Below are 18178 nucleotides of genomic sequence, written 5' to 3'. Positions count from 1 at the left end.
CACCTGATGCCTGGTCCAACTTGGGTCCTCTCTCTGAACAGCTGAGCCATCTCTCCAGCTCCTGTTTGGATCATTTCCTAGGTATCCCAACTCAGGATACCTTCACGCTTGTGCTCCAAGCAGTCCTATCTACCGAGTCTTGTCCCCAGTTCCTTTCCCCTAAATTTTGCTATCATTTGTGGAACAGAAAAGTAAGGTGAATGGTATTCATGCTTGGAGGTGGAAATGCCCCACCCCCTGCTCTGCCAGGTGCTTGGCGCTTATCAATAGGAGACTCTGGCCAAGAGCTGAGCTGGTAGAGTATGCCATTCCTGGGGTATAGGAGCCAGCTTGCCCATTTCCCTTCTGGGAGCTACCCTGCTGAGGTTTGTCTTCAGCAGCGCGCTCACCTACCTAACCCAGGGTGGGCACTCAGGTATTCCAAAGCATCTTCAGGAGCACACAGTCAAGCAGAGGACACTGCTATCTTCTTTTATGTTTTTATAATCTATAGAAAAATTTTCAGAATAAATTTTAGGCAGGGTGGTAATGATGGTACACTTCTTTAATCCCAGCACTTGGGAGGCAGAGGCAGGCAGATGTCTATGCGTTCAAGGCCAGTCTAGTCTACAGAGTGAGTTCCAGGACAGCCAGGGCTACACAGAGAAACCCTGTCTCAGAAAAAAAAAAAAAAGAAAGAAAGAAAATAAATTTTAGGTTTTTCAGTTCCAAACTTCGTATTCTCCAGAAAGATTTAATTATTTATACTTGTTTTTATATTAACTTCTTTTTTGATTCTAAGATGTCTTTATATAGTAAGAATATGAGCATGTGACTTCCCATGAAAAGTTTCCTCCCAGGTTTTTTGTTATCATTTAGCCTGGGGACAGCACTTTTAGGTTTACTGGCTTCTTTGTTTTGACCTTGAATAAGTTTTTAATGGTATTAAAGTTAATTCAAATTGGTTAGTATCTTATAGCTTTTTTTCATGTAAAATGTTTAAACATTTTTTTCTATTCCAAGGCTATAAAATGTTCACGGTGTGTGTGTCTGTGTATCTATATTAGGAATGGTCCTGTAAAGGGGCAAAACTAAAAGGAAATACACACACACACACACACACACACACACACACACACACACACACACGTACATACACATGCATATGCATATATATAGACCTATATCTATATCTATATCTATATCTATATCTATATCTATATCTATATCTATATCTATATCTATTTGCCCATATTACTAATTGGCTTTCAGATAGGGCTGGAAAACTTCAATAATGGCGGCCTTGATGCTAGAGACACAGAGAACCAGGTTCCCAAAAGAGGACACTCAGTAGGTTAAAGGAAATGTTGAAGGCCTGGAAGCTCTAAGAAGAGTCACTGGTGTTGAATTCACCATGGAAGGTTGGAGAAGCTTGAGTCTGGTGTCTGTGAAGGACTGCTGCAGTCACAGACACGCTTGCCCAGGAAAGAAAGCAAGGCAGCTCACATGCTCTCCCTCAGCCTTTGCTTCCATCTGAGTTGTTTACTAGAAGTTTCCACCCACCTTGGGGGTGGAAGCTGACCCTCCCAGTCACTGCCCCACATGGCTGTCCTCACTGGTCCTAGTCATGTCTCAGTTCAGTCCAGTTGACCACTAAGACCGAGCTCATAGGACTCAGGTGTCTCCGAAAACACAGGGATGCATCGGCGAAGACTTTGATGCCCCAGTAAGAGTTCATCTTATGAGGAGTTCAGAGTGTGGCTCTTGAGTAAGCCTTCCTTTCTCGGCAGATGTAAAGCGCTGCCTTCACCTCTGAATGGCTCAGGTAGGTTCAGCATTATTAGATTTCTGATTTTTAATTCAACTAAGCAAAACAAAGCAAAAGGCTCAAATTAAATTATTAGCTCTACTTTTCATAATAACAGACTTGAATTGGTAATTCAAGTATCTCAACGCTGATACGTAAGCTAATTAAAAAGTGCAGTAAATTGGATTCAGTAGTAGCTTGGAATTCATATTTAAATGAATTGCTAAGAACTCTGGTTGGCACTCTGCACACAGCAGGGGCTGGTGTACAGATGGGCAGGCCTCCACCTGGCCTCAGGCAGACATTCAGATCGGTGAACCCAGCAGCCGAGAGGCGTGTGCTCCGAGGCATGAAGACAGTGGCCATAAGGATTTCAGTGGTCCCTGCTGGTGACACTTTTCTTTGATGAAGACTTTCATGCACTGTTTTAGAGACATTTCTGGGGACGCGAAAGTGCCTTTGTGAATAATGTGGATGCACTGTAACTCAGCAATGAGGGGATTGACTCACTCATGATGAACGATAAGACAGCTTTCAGCAGAATAATTCTGGTGTTGTTCCAAGAGGTACGGCCTCAAAAGCAGAATGTCCGCAGCTTTTACAGAGGGGCTTTTCTATTACATAGCTCAAAAGAAGACAGATAACTGATGACTAGAGTACCAGTCTCCACCCAGCCACCCCCACCCTGGGCTAGGCAGCTTTAACAGCCTGCGTATACCTTCTAGTGTACGGGATTGCAAAGCGATACAGGAAGTGCCGGAACACAAATGGTCCCAAGAGTGCAGAAGGATGGAACCATGACAAAACTTAAGACCCTTTCCCAGATAACTGCCAAGTTCATCCCACCATCACATTTTCTGTCTTAAACACTGCCAAAGGTAACCAAACTGCTTGTGCATAGAAGAGAACAGACTCTCACAGAGATGAGCAAATCCTCGTGCCTGTTTCCAGCCTCTGGATCACTCTGTATATAGGAAGCGTTTGAGAGTCACTCCTGCTGGGAAATTCTATAGTGTGAAAAGGAAACAAGGATGAGAGCCCTGTCAGACCTGGTTATTTACAATTATATTTTGAATGCCATTTTAGAATAATCAATTGCATTTGAAACAGTCTTTGAATATAAATAAACTCGAGAAGAAAGATGGTCTATTTATGTAGCTCATTAGAAAATAAAAGCTTTGGTTAACTTAAGTGGTTTCTAGGTCTGGCCTCAATGCAGCCCGGAGCACCCTCCTCCTCCATACCAATGGCTCTGCCCCCAACTCAGTTGGACCTGCAGTTAAGTTGAGGAACAAGGTTAGTTTAAATTACACTAAACACCTCTATGTTCTCCAAGAAAAAGGGCTGCTCCTATGGGCCACCCCAGGCTGCATGGCTCCCCCAGTAAGATTCTGCGGCAATTCAAATTTTCAGTTTTCATTTTGTAAGCTAATGCTCCTGAGTTATTGGGTTTAACGGGAGAAATGATGATAGTGTTGCCTTGTTATAGTGAGTACCAGGCTAGGTGGAGGAGACACCACGGTGATTCCTCTGATTAGAGCTTTGATGTCTCACTGTGCAGCGTGGGGTGCTACTCTAAGGACACACAGAACACTGAGTGGCTTGTCACCTGCTGCTGTCACTCACACAGGACAGGCATCTATCTCAAGACAGGAAGTGAGGTGGCACCGGGTGGCTCTTAGATTTTACAACCAGACTCCCTGACATCCTGGGCACGCCATCAGGGAAATGCTGAGAACAACTGTGGTTTGCATAGTTCAACAGCTAATTTCCCAAGTGGGTTTTAGCTGTTTATATTATCAATGGTATGCCTTTGAACACACAGACAAAGTCTATTGATCTTATGTTTGTGAAAACAAGCCATTTCCTTCACCTTTACAAAAATCTGTTCTCTACCCATGCACTTATGAAGTGAGAGTCTACAGAAAAGCCCCTGTTCAGATATATCCTCAGACATTCACACACCCACACTGTCATTTGAATAGACACATGTCCCTCTTAATGCAAATGTTGGAGTGATGTGTCAGGTCCTGATGCATAATGGATGCTTTAAATCAGACCCAGGTGGAGGTAGGAGGATCAAAAGTTCTGGGCCATTCTTGGTACATAGTGAATTTCAGGACAACCTGGCTATATGAGATCCTACCCCAACCACCCCAACTCCTCAAAAAACAAAAATAAAAACCAATCAGACACAAAAATTGCCCAAGCATATTTCCACAATTATGAAATAAACAACCAAAGGTCCGATTGGTCATCCAACTGGTTATCCAATACCAAATGATCAGCCCTTAAAACACACATACAAATAGCATTATATAGACTGAGCAGGTTGTACTTATGACACAATTAATGAAATCAAAGGGCACAAATTTGGAAGAGAGCAAGGAGGAGTATGTGGGAGGGTCTGGAGGGAGGAAAGGGAAGGAGAACATCATACAATTACATTATAATCCTGCCAAGTAAAAGAAATAATTTTTTTAAAATATTGTAATAAAAATATCGTAAGATATCAACGTGACAAAAAGGATGTGGAAACTGAGGGCTGAGGCTCTAACACTGTCATCTTAAAGTCAAAGTGAAGATAGCTCACCCACGGCTAACCAGCTGGGAGGAGGGGGAGAGGAGGTCAGGAGAGAGAAGACATCTTTCTTACGTTTGGTGGTCTCCAAGTGGTCTCTGGACAATGGACTTCAGCAGGGGCTCTGGCCGGAGGGCCACCTTTGGAGGTGTTTTAGGGCTGGAGTCTGACTCTCCACTCTCCTCATCACCCATGGCTTTGATGTAGCTGCCACTTCTCATCCTACGGCAGGGGATCTCTTCCTCTTTGCCACCTGTGGGGTACGCACCCCAATCATCCTGAGGCACCTGGGAGGGAGCAGAGACAGCACATGTCAACTGTGCCCTCGAGAAGTGTGTCCTACAAGTTCTTGGAGACATAGCTCCTTTGGCTGTTTATCATTTTAAGTCATGCACACAGAAAGATGTGCTTTTTCATAGTCTTCCAAATCCTGAAAGGGTCTTAATAGGAAATCGTTGATTTTTTTCCCCTTTGTAAAAGTAAAAGATAAACATTATGGAAAAAGTTGGGAAGGTACTAGGAACATAGGAAAAAGAAAATGAAGAAATGGAAGAGAAAATGATGGTGATACCTACATTATTGCTAAATGCCTTTTAGTGGTAAATGTTAATAAAGATGAGAATTAATCCCCAAAGCAGAATCATAGCACATACACAGAACACATGCACTGGCCGATAAAGGAAGACATATTTATCCATCTTATGTACACACAGCTTCATAACCCTGCACACAGTGAATTCCAAAGGAGACTCAAAGGATGCCAACTCCAAACTTCTCTGCTGTGTCCCTGGCTTGAAGGCTGACTTGGTCAGTAGATGACGAAGCTGGTCAGCATTCTGGTTCCACACTGGCAACTCAAGAATTGCCTGTCTCCAATAAGCTAAACCTCACAGGAGTGAACATGGTATTTCTCAGAGCAGCAGCATCCCCTCCACCCCCACCCTGACCCCCTGCCCAACTCAGTGCAGCTCCTTGGTGAGACATGGCCCAGTGTGGGCAATTCTGCCAGCAGCATCAAAGACTGGTAAAGGGCAACCCTGGCTGGAAAAGAGGGGTCTCAGCTGCTAGTGATAGAGGAGAATGATAAAATTCCACACTTAAAAAGTCTTCAAAGTGGTTTTTTTTCCCCACTGTAAAACGTTTAGATTTTCTGTAATATTCTGAAATTGGCCTGCGAAGGATCCTGCTTTCCTTCCAGCCCCAACACTGCATGAAGCCAAGCACTCTGGCCCTTCTAACAGAAACCCATATGGCTGATGGGATGGCAGGCTCTTCAGCAGACGGCACCAGGGTTCCTCCCTGGACAGCATGGTGTGTGCTGTGCCTGTAGATCTGATCACTGTGCAGACTGTTCCTACAGCTAGTCTCCACACCCGGAGTCATGGAGAAAGGAGGCCGCAGCCCATGCATGCACCAGTCCCTAGACTCTACATCTGTGTGAGCGCTGATGGTAGTCAACAGGCCTGTAGGGGGTCCAGACCTAAGTGGGGTCATGATATCTTCCATGTTGTAGTCAGGACTTGCTCTGCATTCTTCTCCCACTCTGTACCTCCCGCTAGGCTGGTCGGGAAGGTCTTGTATTTACCACTCATCCTGTGTGGCAAAGTGTAACATAATACTCACAAGGTCTAAGAGGGCATGATTCAGCTGGCTCTTCCTGATCAGACATAGGCACAATGAAGCCCACCAACTCTGTTAGATGCAGCTCTTGGATCAAGGAGAGGGCTTAACAGACAGAATGCTGTGGTTCCCTACAGGCCTGAGCTGGGGTAGGTGCTGCTGCTAACAGGTTAAACACTTTAACATTGTAATGACCTGGTTCTGTGCCACACTATGCACAGGTCGGAGGAAGAATGCAGACCATCCCAAGAGGGCTTGGAAAAATTTTAATGACCACATCAAACACCAGCCACATGGATTGCACGTTGGAGCAGCTGAAGTTTTAGGCAGACCGACAGGGAGGCCAATGACACAGAGGGTTTTTTGTTCAGCATGTAATAGGCATTAACCCACCCGTGGAGAATCTTGGTTTGTAGGGAGATATCATGTCCTGCCAGGGAATATGCCTCAACCCTGGGAAAATGACACAGGATGTGTGAAGAGTTCACTCTTGGGGCACCTGACAGCTCTTATCTGGTGCTGTCTTACTGGAAGCCTCTTCAGTAACCATACACTGGAAATCCAGGCAGAGGAATGTCATCTCTGTGGCACTAACCAGAAGACCAGGATGTTCACACGATGACCAGTGTCCCTGTTTCTCTGGCAAGGTGTGCCAGCCCATTCAGGCTCTGTGTCAACCTTGTGAGTCAGTCACCAGGACAAAGGGGAGACGCCAGGATGGTGGTCTGTCCTCAGGAATGGCTTCACATGAACTCTATCTGAATTTCAGAAGAATCTGTCCCAAGCTCTGGAAGATGGTTATGAAGGCATCATGGTCTGTTGACTAGCCTGTCTCCGAATGTCACAGATGCAGTAGATTTTTAAAGAGGTTGATTCAATTGGTAGTTCTGAAGGCTTAGAAGTACAAAAGCATGGTGCTGGAATCTGTTCAGTCTCTGGTGAGGGCCTTTTCTTTTGTGAGATGGGGCAAGTAAGCCTCTCCTCCGCCTCTTCTAGACCACTAATTGCATCATGCATGCCTTATGGTCATGGCCACACCCAGGACAACTTATCGCCCCAAAAGGATACCTCTGAATACCATCAGCATGTGAATTTGAGGACTCACTTTCCAACTCATGATGTCTTGGGGATGTATGCAAACGACAGCCGGGGAAACATAGAAAGCTGACAGACTTGTCTTCATGTAGGAACACAGTAGTAAGGTGCGTGGCAGGTGTCAACAATGGGGCAGGGGGAATGGGGACTTTTCGATGATTTCCCCATCTAGTCCCATCTTCTAAGCTTTCCAAGCTTTCCTAAGCTGTATAATAGTTTTGCCAGAGCCCTCAATGTCACAACATTTTAGTGAAGGTGATGACTATGGTGTGACGAGGCCATAAGCAAGTTACGGTAAGTGACAGTTCCAGGGAAAGCTGGTGACTGACTGGTGGCCAGTAAAGGCTCCTGGAAGGGAGGCATCAGGGCCACTTAGTCTGAACTTGGCCAAAGGAATGGCGTAGGCAGAAGAAGCAGCATAAAAGATGTGGTGGCCAGCCCCTGGGCTGGGCCAGGGAAGCTTGCATCCTTCATCTCTCAGTGAGCACTCAGGTGGTGGTCACAGAAAGAGGACAGATGGAGGAAGAGGCCAGCTGTCACCAAAAGAGAGGCGCACACTGTCAGGTTTATGGAGAGTTTTTTTTTTTTTTGAACCAAAAACATGTTTCCATAAAGAGCAAGGTAAAGATTGTTTTTTATCCAGCAGCCTACAAATTAACTAACAAATGAGACCAGCTTGTATGTTTCTGTTTCTGATTTAAGAAGCCAATTTCACAGCCTTTGACAGAAAAAAATTCAATACAGAAGGAGTGTAAAGCAGTCGATTTCCAGAGCATATGCCTGGGCTATGAAAAGCCACCAAGTCTCAGTAAATAAACCTTCCCCTTATGGTGAAAACGTTAAAACCCGCAGCAGAACGCAGAGGAGTGGCCAAGTGTGCACCTGGCACTCGCGTGTAGCAGCTTCTCAGCCTCGGGGAAACAAGCCTGAGGCATCCAGCCTCTGCAGAGCCAACCCCAGCCTTCACTATGCCAAGGCAATGAGCTACCCCCGCCGCCACCAGCATCAAACCCCAGTGATGAACAGCATTCATAAGTTCTATAAAAGGGGGCATTCTCCTGCGATTGGCATCTGTGTGTGTTGTGATGCTGTGCTTTAAGCATGTCTTAACACTACACATGAAAACGTCTTTCCTTCAACTGGCGAGGCGGAGCATTTTATAATAAGGTTCTTTTTAGGTGAACTAAAGAGAAATGCCATACAAAGCTGTGTTCTCCCTCTGGAAACATTTTCTTCATTCCGTCAGCAACGTGTGTGTGTGTGTGTGTGTGTGTGTGTGTGTGTGTGTATGTGTGAGAATGTGTGTGAATGTGTGTGTGTGAATGTGTGTGTGTGAATGTGTGTGTGTGAATGTGTGTGTGTGTGTGTGAATGTGTGTGTGTGTGTTTGTGTGTGTGAATGTGTGTGTTTTAAACAAGTATCAAGTACATGAGCCACAGGGGAGAGTAACAGAGCAGGACAGCTGGGCCCTGCAGGCTGTGAACAGAGGACAGATGAATGACAAGGGACCTAGGCAAAGCATCCCATGGAGTCACCAGTCATTCTGGAGACCCATCTGAGGAAATTCAACTCATGCAGGGAGTTCATTCACATACCCAAGGGTCCAAAGATGCTTGTTATATGGGAGCCATGTGCAACCCCACCCAAGGAATGACTGCCCACATCCTGCACAAACCTGAGTCAGCTTTCCCTGAACCTTGCTATGCTTTGTGTGAAAATCAGGCTCTTTGTTCTAGTTGGCAATTTTAATGAGCGATGGATTTTATTTTTCTAGAGTATAACTACCATGTAAATCAAGGGGGGCGAGAACACTGCTCAGTTGGCAATTTACCAGGAATTGTTTACCGTTTCCAAATCCCCCCGGGGTTGGCAGAGCCTTGCTGGAGTCTGATTCCTCATTACAACACTCCTCTGTTGGTCTAATTTGTAGCTCTCCAATTACTGCGACCCTTCACTCAGAAACAAAACACGAGAACACTTCATTCTGCACAGATTTGCTCTGCCCCAACATTGTTATGCTAAAATACTTTCACTTAAAAGTTACTTTACTTTTATTTCTTTTACACGAGAGATCAGGCCATGCGTACATATTTATCTCTCTCCTTCCCTGCCCTATCTGCTCCCCCCTCAATAATGTGTATCTAAATAGGTTATATGAGCTTCATTTTAGAATAATCAGAGAGATGTTGAATGTCTGGTAAGTTTGTGAAGAATTATATGGGCAGAGAAGAGAGTAAAGTGTGTAGATAGCATTAACTGTCAACTTGACACAGCCTAGCATCCCCTGAAAGGGCAGTCTCAATTGAGTAATTGCTTTTATCAGGTGGTTCTGTGGGCATGCCCATGAAGGATTGTTAATTAATGTAGAAAGGTCTAGCCCCACTATGGGTGCACCATTCCTTGGGCAGGTAGTTCTAGGCTGTATAAGAAGGGCTGGCTAAGCACAAACTAGAGAACAAGCAAACAAGCAAGCAGGCAGCATTCCTCCATGGTTTCTTCCGCACTTCCTTGGCAGTGAGTGAGTTTCTTGGTTGGAGATAATATTTCATGGGATAGCAAGTAGGCCTGCCTTCAGATTCCTGTCTTGAATTCTTGCCCTGACTTCCCTCAATGATAGACTATGACCTGGGGAGTGTAAGCTGCAACAAGCCCTTTCCTCTCCTACATCACTTTTTATCAGTGTTTTTATGTCAACACAAAGGAAGCCAGAACAGGATGCATGGATGTATCCCAAGGGCAAGGAAACTGTGCAGAGCTCCTGCCTGTGAAAAGACTTCCAAGGCCAAGATCTTCCTAGCCAAGCTGAGAAGTGTGGTGGTATTGTGTTCCCAAAATATTGTGCACCCTAATAAACTTATCTGGGGTCAGAGAGAGAACAGCCACTAGATACAAAGGCTAGAAAATGTTGGCACTCACATCTTTAATCCTAGCACTCCAGAGGTAGAAATCCCTCTGGATCTCTGTGAGTTGAAGGCCACATTGGAAACAGCCAGGCATGGTGACTCACTCCTTTAATCCCAGAAAGCAGCCTTTAATCCCAGGGAGTGGTGGTAGAAAGCAGAAAGCTATATAAGGCGTGAGGACCAGAAACTAGAAGCATTTGGCTGATTAAGCATTTGGCTGGTTAAGCTTTTAGGTTTTGAGCAGCACAGTTCAGCTGAGAGCCATTCGGATATGAGGACACAGAGGCTTCCAGTCTGAAGAAACAAGATCATCTGAGAAGTTGGCTAGGTGAGGTTAGCTGTGGCTTGTTCTGTCTCTCTGATCTTCCAGTGTTCACCCCAATAACTGGCCACAGGTTTGATTTTATTAATAAGAACTTTTAAGATTCCTGCTACAGAGAAGTGGAGATCTGGTTTGTGCTAGTGAGTTTTGGCTGATGCTGAGAGCTATAAAATTTTATATATATATATATATATATATATATATATATATATATATATATGGCAGAATGTGGGGCATCTAGGGCTGGAAAGGAGGCCTTTGGTACCAATGGACACTAAGAAATTATGTGGAGAAAGATTATCTATGAAGGCCAGCCTCAGACCCATGTCTGTGTTTCTTTCTACACCATGGCGTGAATAAGCAAGTCTCATCTCCATAGCTACACTGGAACTTAAGTGCATGCAGAATTTATCTCTCCAGGATCTGGGTATCATCTTCTTGCTCAAAAGTCATTTTGAGTCATTATATCTTGGCTAAATGTCCCTTCTGTTCCCTAGGAGCTCTCTGTCTGTCTGTCTGTCTATCTGTCTGTCTGTCTTTTCCTCTTTGTTTCTGTCTGTCTCTCTTCCAGTGCTGTTTTGGAAAGTCATTCTTTGGGCATCATTACACATGAAATGAGGCCCACTGGAGCCTGTGTGGGTTGAAACTATTCTTGAGACAGTAAATGCAGCTCCACAGCAGGCCAATGCTGAGAGGGTTTGAGTGCTCAACGTCAATCAACTCTTCCCTAGTGTCGGAGGCCTCAAGGCAGCTGGTGTGGTACCTGGGGTCAGAGAGACAAAGGAGAAGAGCTTGTGGGAAAATTGTAGGTCAACAGTCTCTTGTGACAAGAGGTCAGCAATGACTGAGGACACAAGCTGAGATCTCACATCTGTTCTTCATGAGAAAAGTGGGCCTTAGATAGCCTGGGCTGGGTACCTAGGTGGGCTCTATGGAGAATAGGCAGGAAGACAATTGACATGGGTTTGCTGTGGGATGTATGGCAAATGTGTTGCTAATTAATCAATAAAACACTGATTGGCCATTGGCTAGGCAGGAAGTATAGGCGGGGCAAGGAGGAGAATAAAGCTGGGAAGTGGAAGACTGAGTCAGAGAGACACTGCCAGCCGCCACGATGAGAAACAGCTTGTGAAGATGCCGGTAAGCCACGAGCCACATGGCAGGTTATAGATTTATAGAAGTGGATTAATTTAAGCTATAAGAACAGTTAGCAAGAAGCCTGCCACGGCCATACAGTTTGTAACCAACATAAGTCTCTGTGTTTACTTGGTCGGGTCTGAGAGGCTGTGGGACTGGCAGGTGATAGAGATTTGTCCTGACTGTGGGCCAGGCAAGAAAACTCTAGCTACATGGGTTCCATATTTTTGAGTCAAGGATAAGTTGGGGGCAGTGTTCACATCCTCTTTACTTATTAAGCTACAGAGGGGACATATTTCCTAGGACTCCATGGAGAATGTTCAGGAAGAATCTTTGATACAATCCCCATATCTCTGAGCCAAGGTAAAAATGATGGTGCTCATGCTCCAGCTTTTTCTTTCTAGGCCATGTGGGGACACTTTGCTCAAGGTAACTTATTGCTTTGGGGATTCGCTGTCTTCTTTGCATGTCACCTGACTTCATCCCTAGGGATGCCACCATGCCCTTGTGTGTTAGACCTGTTTGCTTTCAGTATTTGTGATGGTTTGACTTTCGTGGTTTTGATAGCCATGGAAACACAGCCTTATTCAGGGCTTGTCAGAGCCAAGAGATAGTAACTTTCAAGCTCAATTTTTACAGCGACTTCATAAAACCAGAGTGTCCACCCCAATCTCTCCTGTGGGCCCCACCCTGAGGTGACTGCCCCTCTGCTGCAGACACTCAGGAACAGAGCTTAGCGTCCAAACTGAACTGTCCTCTCCTCACATGACCCGCCTTGCCTTTCCTTCCCATGGGATCACAAGGCTTCTGTGAGCACTCCCACTTCCCCTGACTGCCCTGGTGTGGCGCTCTGTGCTGACCCAATCCACTCCTCCTGGCGTCTGTGATGAATAAGCTATCCTTATAGTTGAATGCTATTTTTAGTTAAGCTTATTAAGAATAAAAGGAGAGAAGATGAAAATAAAATCAAAGATGAAGAAAGAACACATTATAACCGGTATCCCAGAAACACAGAGGTGCTTTATAAAAAAAACTGACAAACTGTATTTCTGACAAATTGGGAAGCTTATGGAATGTGGATGAATTTCTTAATACATATGCTCTGCCAACATTGAACCACAAGGACATAGGAGACTTTAATAACCAAAAACAAGAAAGAAAGAAAAAAAAAAAGACCAAACCAGCAGTAAAATATCCCCAAACAAAGAAAAACGAAACCAACCAAACAAACAAAACAAGATAAAAAACTCGATCCAGGACCAGATGGATTCGGTGCTGAATTTTACCAAACTTATAAAGAACAAATGTGAATGCTTCTCAAAGTAATTACAAAATGGAAAGACAGGAAACTCCATTCATTTCGTGAGGCCAAGCCAGATAGAGTCAAGCCAGACAGAGCACAAACAAACAAACAAACAAACAACCAAGGTCAACATCCCTGACAAAAACATATGGAAACATTCTCAACATAATAATAACCAAATCCAAACGAACCTCAAAAGCTCATTTAGTGCAGTCAAGAGACATTTATCTCAAGAATACAAGGATGGTTTAACATATGCAAACCAATACTCCACTACATCAACAGAAGGCAGGAAGAAAAAACCACGTGACTGACGAGCCCAGTAAACACAACTTTTAGGTCTCTTCATGATAAACCTCAACAAATCAAGTACAGTGGGGACATGCCTGAACATTGTAAAGACTGTGTACAACAAAGCCATAGCCAACATCCTATGGATACAGGTCGGGGAAATTTTGAAAATGTTTCGAGAAGGGTATCTATTGATACTGTTCTCATTCGGTATAGTATATAGTACTGGAGGTCTTAGAACAATTATATCAGAGAAAGGAATGAAAGGTGTGAAAGAAACCAGGAAAAGTAAAATTATCCCCCTTTCTCCATGTAGAAAAAGCTCAAGAATCCACCAAAATCCTGTGAACACTGACAAATGAACTCGGTAAAGCTGCAGAATACAAAGCCAACATGCAAAAATCAGTAACACTGTTACAAATCAATACAAACTCACTAATAATGAAGCCAAGAAAGTGATCTTATTCATAGCATCTACAAGAAGATAAAATATCTAGGAATAAATTTAATGAGGAAATGAGTATCTTCTATAATGAAAATTGTAAAAGGCCAATGAAGGAATTTGGAGATCCCTCTCTCATTCTCTCCCCTCTCCCCAGCAATGTATGGGTCTAGACATTCACACAAATGGAATGAGCTCCCATGTTAATGGGTTAGAACAATTAATATTATTAAAACATATATATGACCCCAAAATACACAAACCAAAGCAATTAATAGATTTACTGTAACCATCCCCAGAATATCCATTACTCATTAAAATAGAAAAAATTCCTAAATTACAAAAGTTACTGAGTAGTAAAGGCAGTAATTGTGCAAATGAGCAATGCCAGAAATATCATATATAATACAGAACTACAGCAATCAAAACAGTGTGGTAAACGCATAACAACTGACACAAAAATCAATGGGACAGAATAGAAAAATGAGAAATACAAACTGGGAGCCTATTGATTTTTGACACAGGTGCAAATAACATATACCAGAGAAATGGTAGAATCAACAACCAGTGGTATCTGGGGAACTGGATAGCCCCTTGCAGAAGAACAAAGCTAGACCCCTGTCTTTAACCCTTAAAATACACTCAAAATAGATCAATCTTTTAAATCTTACTAAATGTAAGATTTAAAACTCTGAATCCAGAAGCAACTCTTAAACTAGAAGAAAACACAGGGGTAACTTCAGGTGTCAGTGGGAGAGATGGTTTGTATATGACTCACAGACACTACAAATAAGAGCAATAACAGCAAATGAGATTATATGACACTAAGAAGTTTCAGAGCTGCAAAGGAAGCAATCAAGGGAGAATAAGAGCAACCCACACACTAGCTGTAAGCTCTCCATCTGTGATGGTTAATATTGATGTTCAACTTGATGAAATCTGGAATCAACCAAGAGACACACCTGTGGGCAGATCCATGAGGGCATTTTCAGGAAGGATTATCTAAGATGAGAACACAATCCCTAGAGTGGGCAGCATCTTCTAGTGGTGCCCCAGGCACAGAGACGAGACTCAAGCAGTGCTGCTTGCCTGACCACCTTCACTTCTCAGTGGTGAGTGCTTTGACTCTGCCGTCTGTTGCTGTCACTGCCATTACTGTCCTCAGTTGGCATCAGGCTTTAGCTCCTTCAGCCTTCCAAGCAACTCTTTAGGAATCCTGAAGATTCTCATCACCAGGTTGGAACTGTGGAGGCATCCAGCTCTGTGAACCCATCAGCTAATATGTCCTCAGCTTCTGGAGTGTGCAGACAGCCATTGTTAGACTACCCAGCCCCAATCACATAAGCCAATCGAATGGGTCTCCTTTCTAATAGGAGAATATTTTCCTTCCTTCCTTCCTTCCTTCCTTCCTTCCTTCCTTCCTTCCTTCCTTCCTTCCTTCTTTCCTTCCTTCCTTCCTTCCTTTCTGAGACAGAGCTTGGAAGTCACTATGCAGCTAAGGCTGGCCTTGAACCTCTAATCCTCCTGCTTCCACCTTATAAGATCTTGGATTACAGCCATGCACAGTATCATGCACAGTGATACATTCCAAAATACACAAATAACTCAAACAATCCAACAACACCCTCCCCAATAATCCTATTAAAAGTTGGAGAAATTAACAGAGCAGTTCCTATAGAGGATAGTCAACAAGTCTATGAAAAAGTGATCAATGGCTAATCATCAGGGAAATGCAAATTAAAACAAATGTGAGATGCCAGCCCACCCTGCCTGACTTTTCCCAAAGGTAAACAAAACCACAAATTTGGCCAAGGGAACAGAAGGGCAATGGTCTTTGCTCACTATTAGTGGGAATGTAAAACAGTACTGCCATTATCAAAGACAATGTTGGAGTATCCCCCCACATCTAAAATTATATCTACTTATAAAGCAATCACATTACTGGTATATAACCAAAGAGAATGAAAACATATGTTAAAGGGTTACCTATAAAACCATGTTTACTGCAGCCTAGTTCCAATAGTGTGGAATCAATATAGGTGACCATTAACTTATAGATAAAGAAAATATGATATATTAATATAGGTAATATCCAATGATATACACATAAAAAGATACAGTGGAACACTGTTAGCCAAACATGAGGAAATCTTACCATTTGCAACAATATGGAGTATATTATGGTAAATAAAACAAGCCAGGAAAAGAGAGATGCACACCACATATCTCACTCATTTGATGAAGATTAAAAAAAATTGACGTCCAAGATGAAGACAGTTGAGCAGTGATTAATGAAATCTGGGACGGGAGAGATGAAGGGGAGAGGAAGGACAGGCAACAGGTTTGGTGCAGGAGGAGTAAGGGCTTAGTGCTCTGCCGAGCACAGTCAATGCCCATGGCTTACATCAGCCTCCAATCCTTAGGAAGAGTCAGGTAAAAGGAACCTGAAGGCTATGAACACGAGCTGATGCAGACACGGAGATGATCTACGCCTTGATTTGAACCCTGTCTATTTATATGTGTCGAAGTGTCATACTATTCCCCATAAACATACAGTAACTGCCTGTCAGTTAAAGACAGCAAAACAAGATGAAAGGAAAAAAAAAAAAAGGATACAGGAGAGGTTCTGTGAAGGCAACAAACAAGGAGACCTGATGTGACCGTGTAGGGCCTCTGCTGGGATGCTCAGAGCTGTCGACAGTCTCCAAGTTCACTTCTGGGCTTTGTGGAAGCCAATGGCCGGGGCTGTGTGCCTCCTGATATGTTGATTGAAGCAAATTTAAATGTAAATGTAAATGTGAATGTGAATGTAAATATAAATGCTGCTGGGATGAGCAAAATAACTGGGGAAAATGGGATTTTTAAGCTGTAATTTTTTTTTTATTTTATGATAAGTGGAGACAATCTTCCAACTGTGTGTTCATCCTGGGCCCTTGAAGGGAAGGACCTGAAGAGGGGCTAAGGCCCTTTTCAGTGTGTAGATATGGAGGGGAAAGAGCTCGGGAGGGCAGCAGGCTGGGAAGAGCTGAGAGGAGAGAACACTGAACCATGGGCAGAAGCAGAACGCTCCCAACTGCTCAAAGGGAACGGACTCTCCAGCCTTGTCCCATCCATCGTCTCTCGAGCTTTCAAAACTTAGGAGTCTCATTTGTTAAAACAAAACAAAACAAACAAAAACCCAAACATCCCCGGCTACAAACACAAGTGAAACAGAAACACTAGGGCTTTTCTTCACTCGGAGGGGCCAAAGAAACCAGAGTCACATGGTTACAGATTACAGGCGAGGAGACAGCCAAGCCAGAGAGAACATGGGGGCCAAAGAGGGAGGTGATGGCGGGCATGGGAGAGACGGGGTGTTGTGCTCATAAGGGTCGAGGGAAGAAAGTATTTCCCACAGGGCAGAGCAATTGCGACCTCCTTGACTGGTACCAGGTCCCCTCCAAGGCCAGTGTCTCCTCCTCAGGACACAGGGAACCGCTTGGCCCCTGAACAGGATGTAGTGAATCCCTGGCCCACGTGCCTGCCACATTATTCCAAGTTTGGCCTTAAGACAGTTTGTCTGCTGAGGCAGAAAATACAAGAACAAAAGCCTTTTCAGAGAAGAACACGGGCCAGAATTCCCCGTCAGTTCTATTTGCTGTGTTTTGACCTACTTACAAACAAGAGTCTTCCTTGAATGTTAAGTACATATTCCATACAAGCCAAAGGTGGGTATAGAGAGGTGTCCTTTTATTCAACTACAAATCTCTAGTTTGGGGTGAAAAAAAAAAAAAGAATGCTGCCCCTGGGCACGGACTTCTGGTCCTTTTAGACCATGTCCTTACAAAGCACCATGGGCACATTCCTTTAATTTTTCTTTAATTCCCAATGCTGGTTGTGAAATGAAGTCTGGGCTTGTGAGGCCCAGAGCCGGGACTTTTCCACTGGAAAGTTCAGTGCCTCCAGCGTGAGGGACAGCCCTGTGAGGACACCTTTGAATGCACCCAGACATCAATTTAGCTGGGTGTGGGGACAAACGCTGCCGGAGGAGCTGTGTGTATTTCATAAATCTTCCCACAAGTGACATGCCATGACAGACAGAGGACAGCAAGGAAGGGGAGAAGGACTTCGTGGAGAGGTGAAAATGGATGGAGGATGGTGTGTGAGGGAAGTTTCTTCGTAGATGAGGTATTTGGGGCTGGGGGAAGAGGGCCCTGTGAAAGCCGTAATTTCCTTCAAGGGTCCATAAACCTCCCACCCTACAGGTTTACTATTTAGACCATGGTTGTCCATATGAACAGTGGGAGGAGATAGGTCTGTGTCCCCTGCAGGTGCCATGCTTACCAAGGCCCAGCCATGGCCACCACGAGCCACCAAGGGACTGATGGAGGTTGAAGAGAGGACTTGAGACTGTTGGGGCTTGTAGGTAGGGTTCTACGACTGCTGTCCTCTCCTTTTCTGCTATACCCTGCTATAGTTTTATGGAGCACCAGGGGGACTTCACTTTCAATGCTGCCTTCTATTGAGTCTCATCCCTTCACAGCACCATGCCAACCTATTTGTGCTTTGCGTGCTACTGTGAAGGGACATGAACCGCTGACGTTTGCAAACTACGTTTTGGTAAGGTAACAGCTGGACCTGTCACTGACTGTTTGGCCAACTCTCCCAGTTGGTGTCTAGCTCTAGGCAAAGAAGTAGGCAGATCCAGGGGGGAGGGGG

At 44.3% G+C, this 18178-nt stretch overlaps 1 protein-coding gene across 1 annotated transcript in view; it reads right to left on the bottom strand.

Moving 5' to 3' along the window:
* Dlgap2 (DLG associated protein 2) overlaps positions 1–18178 on the bottom strand; it is a 149797-nt gene that overhangs the window by 86850 nt on the left and 44769 nt on the right. Inside the window, exon 4 of the mRNA XM_059244992.1 lies at positions 4443–4654. Within this exon, the coding sequence (XP_059100975.1) occupies positions 4443–4654 (212 nt within the window). The remainder of the gene's footprint in view (positions 1–4442; positions 4655–18178) is intronic.

Source organism: Peromyscus eremicus, chromosome 17 (genome assembly GCF_949786415.1).
Source record: "Peromyscus eremicus chromosome 17, PerEre_H2_v1, whole genome shotgun sequence".
Classification (NCBI taxonomy): Eukaryota; Metazoa; Chordata; class Mammalia; order Rodentia; family Cricetidae; genus Peromyscus; species Peromyscus eremicus.
This window is presented reverse-complemented; position numbering and strand designations above follow the sequence as displayed.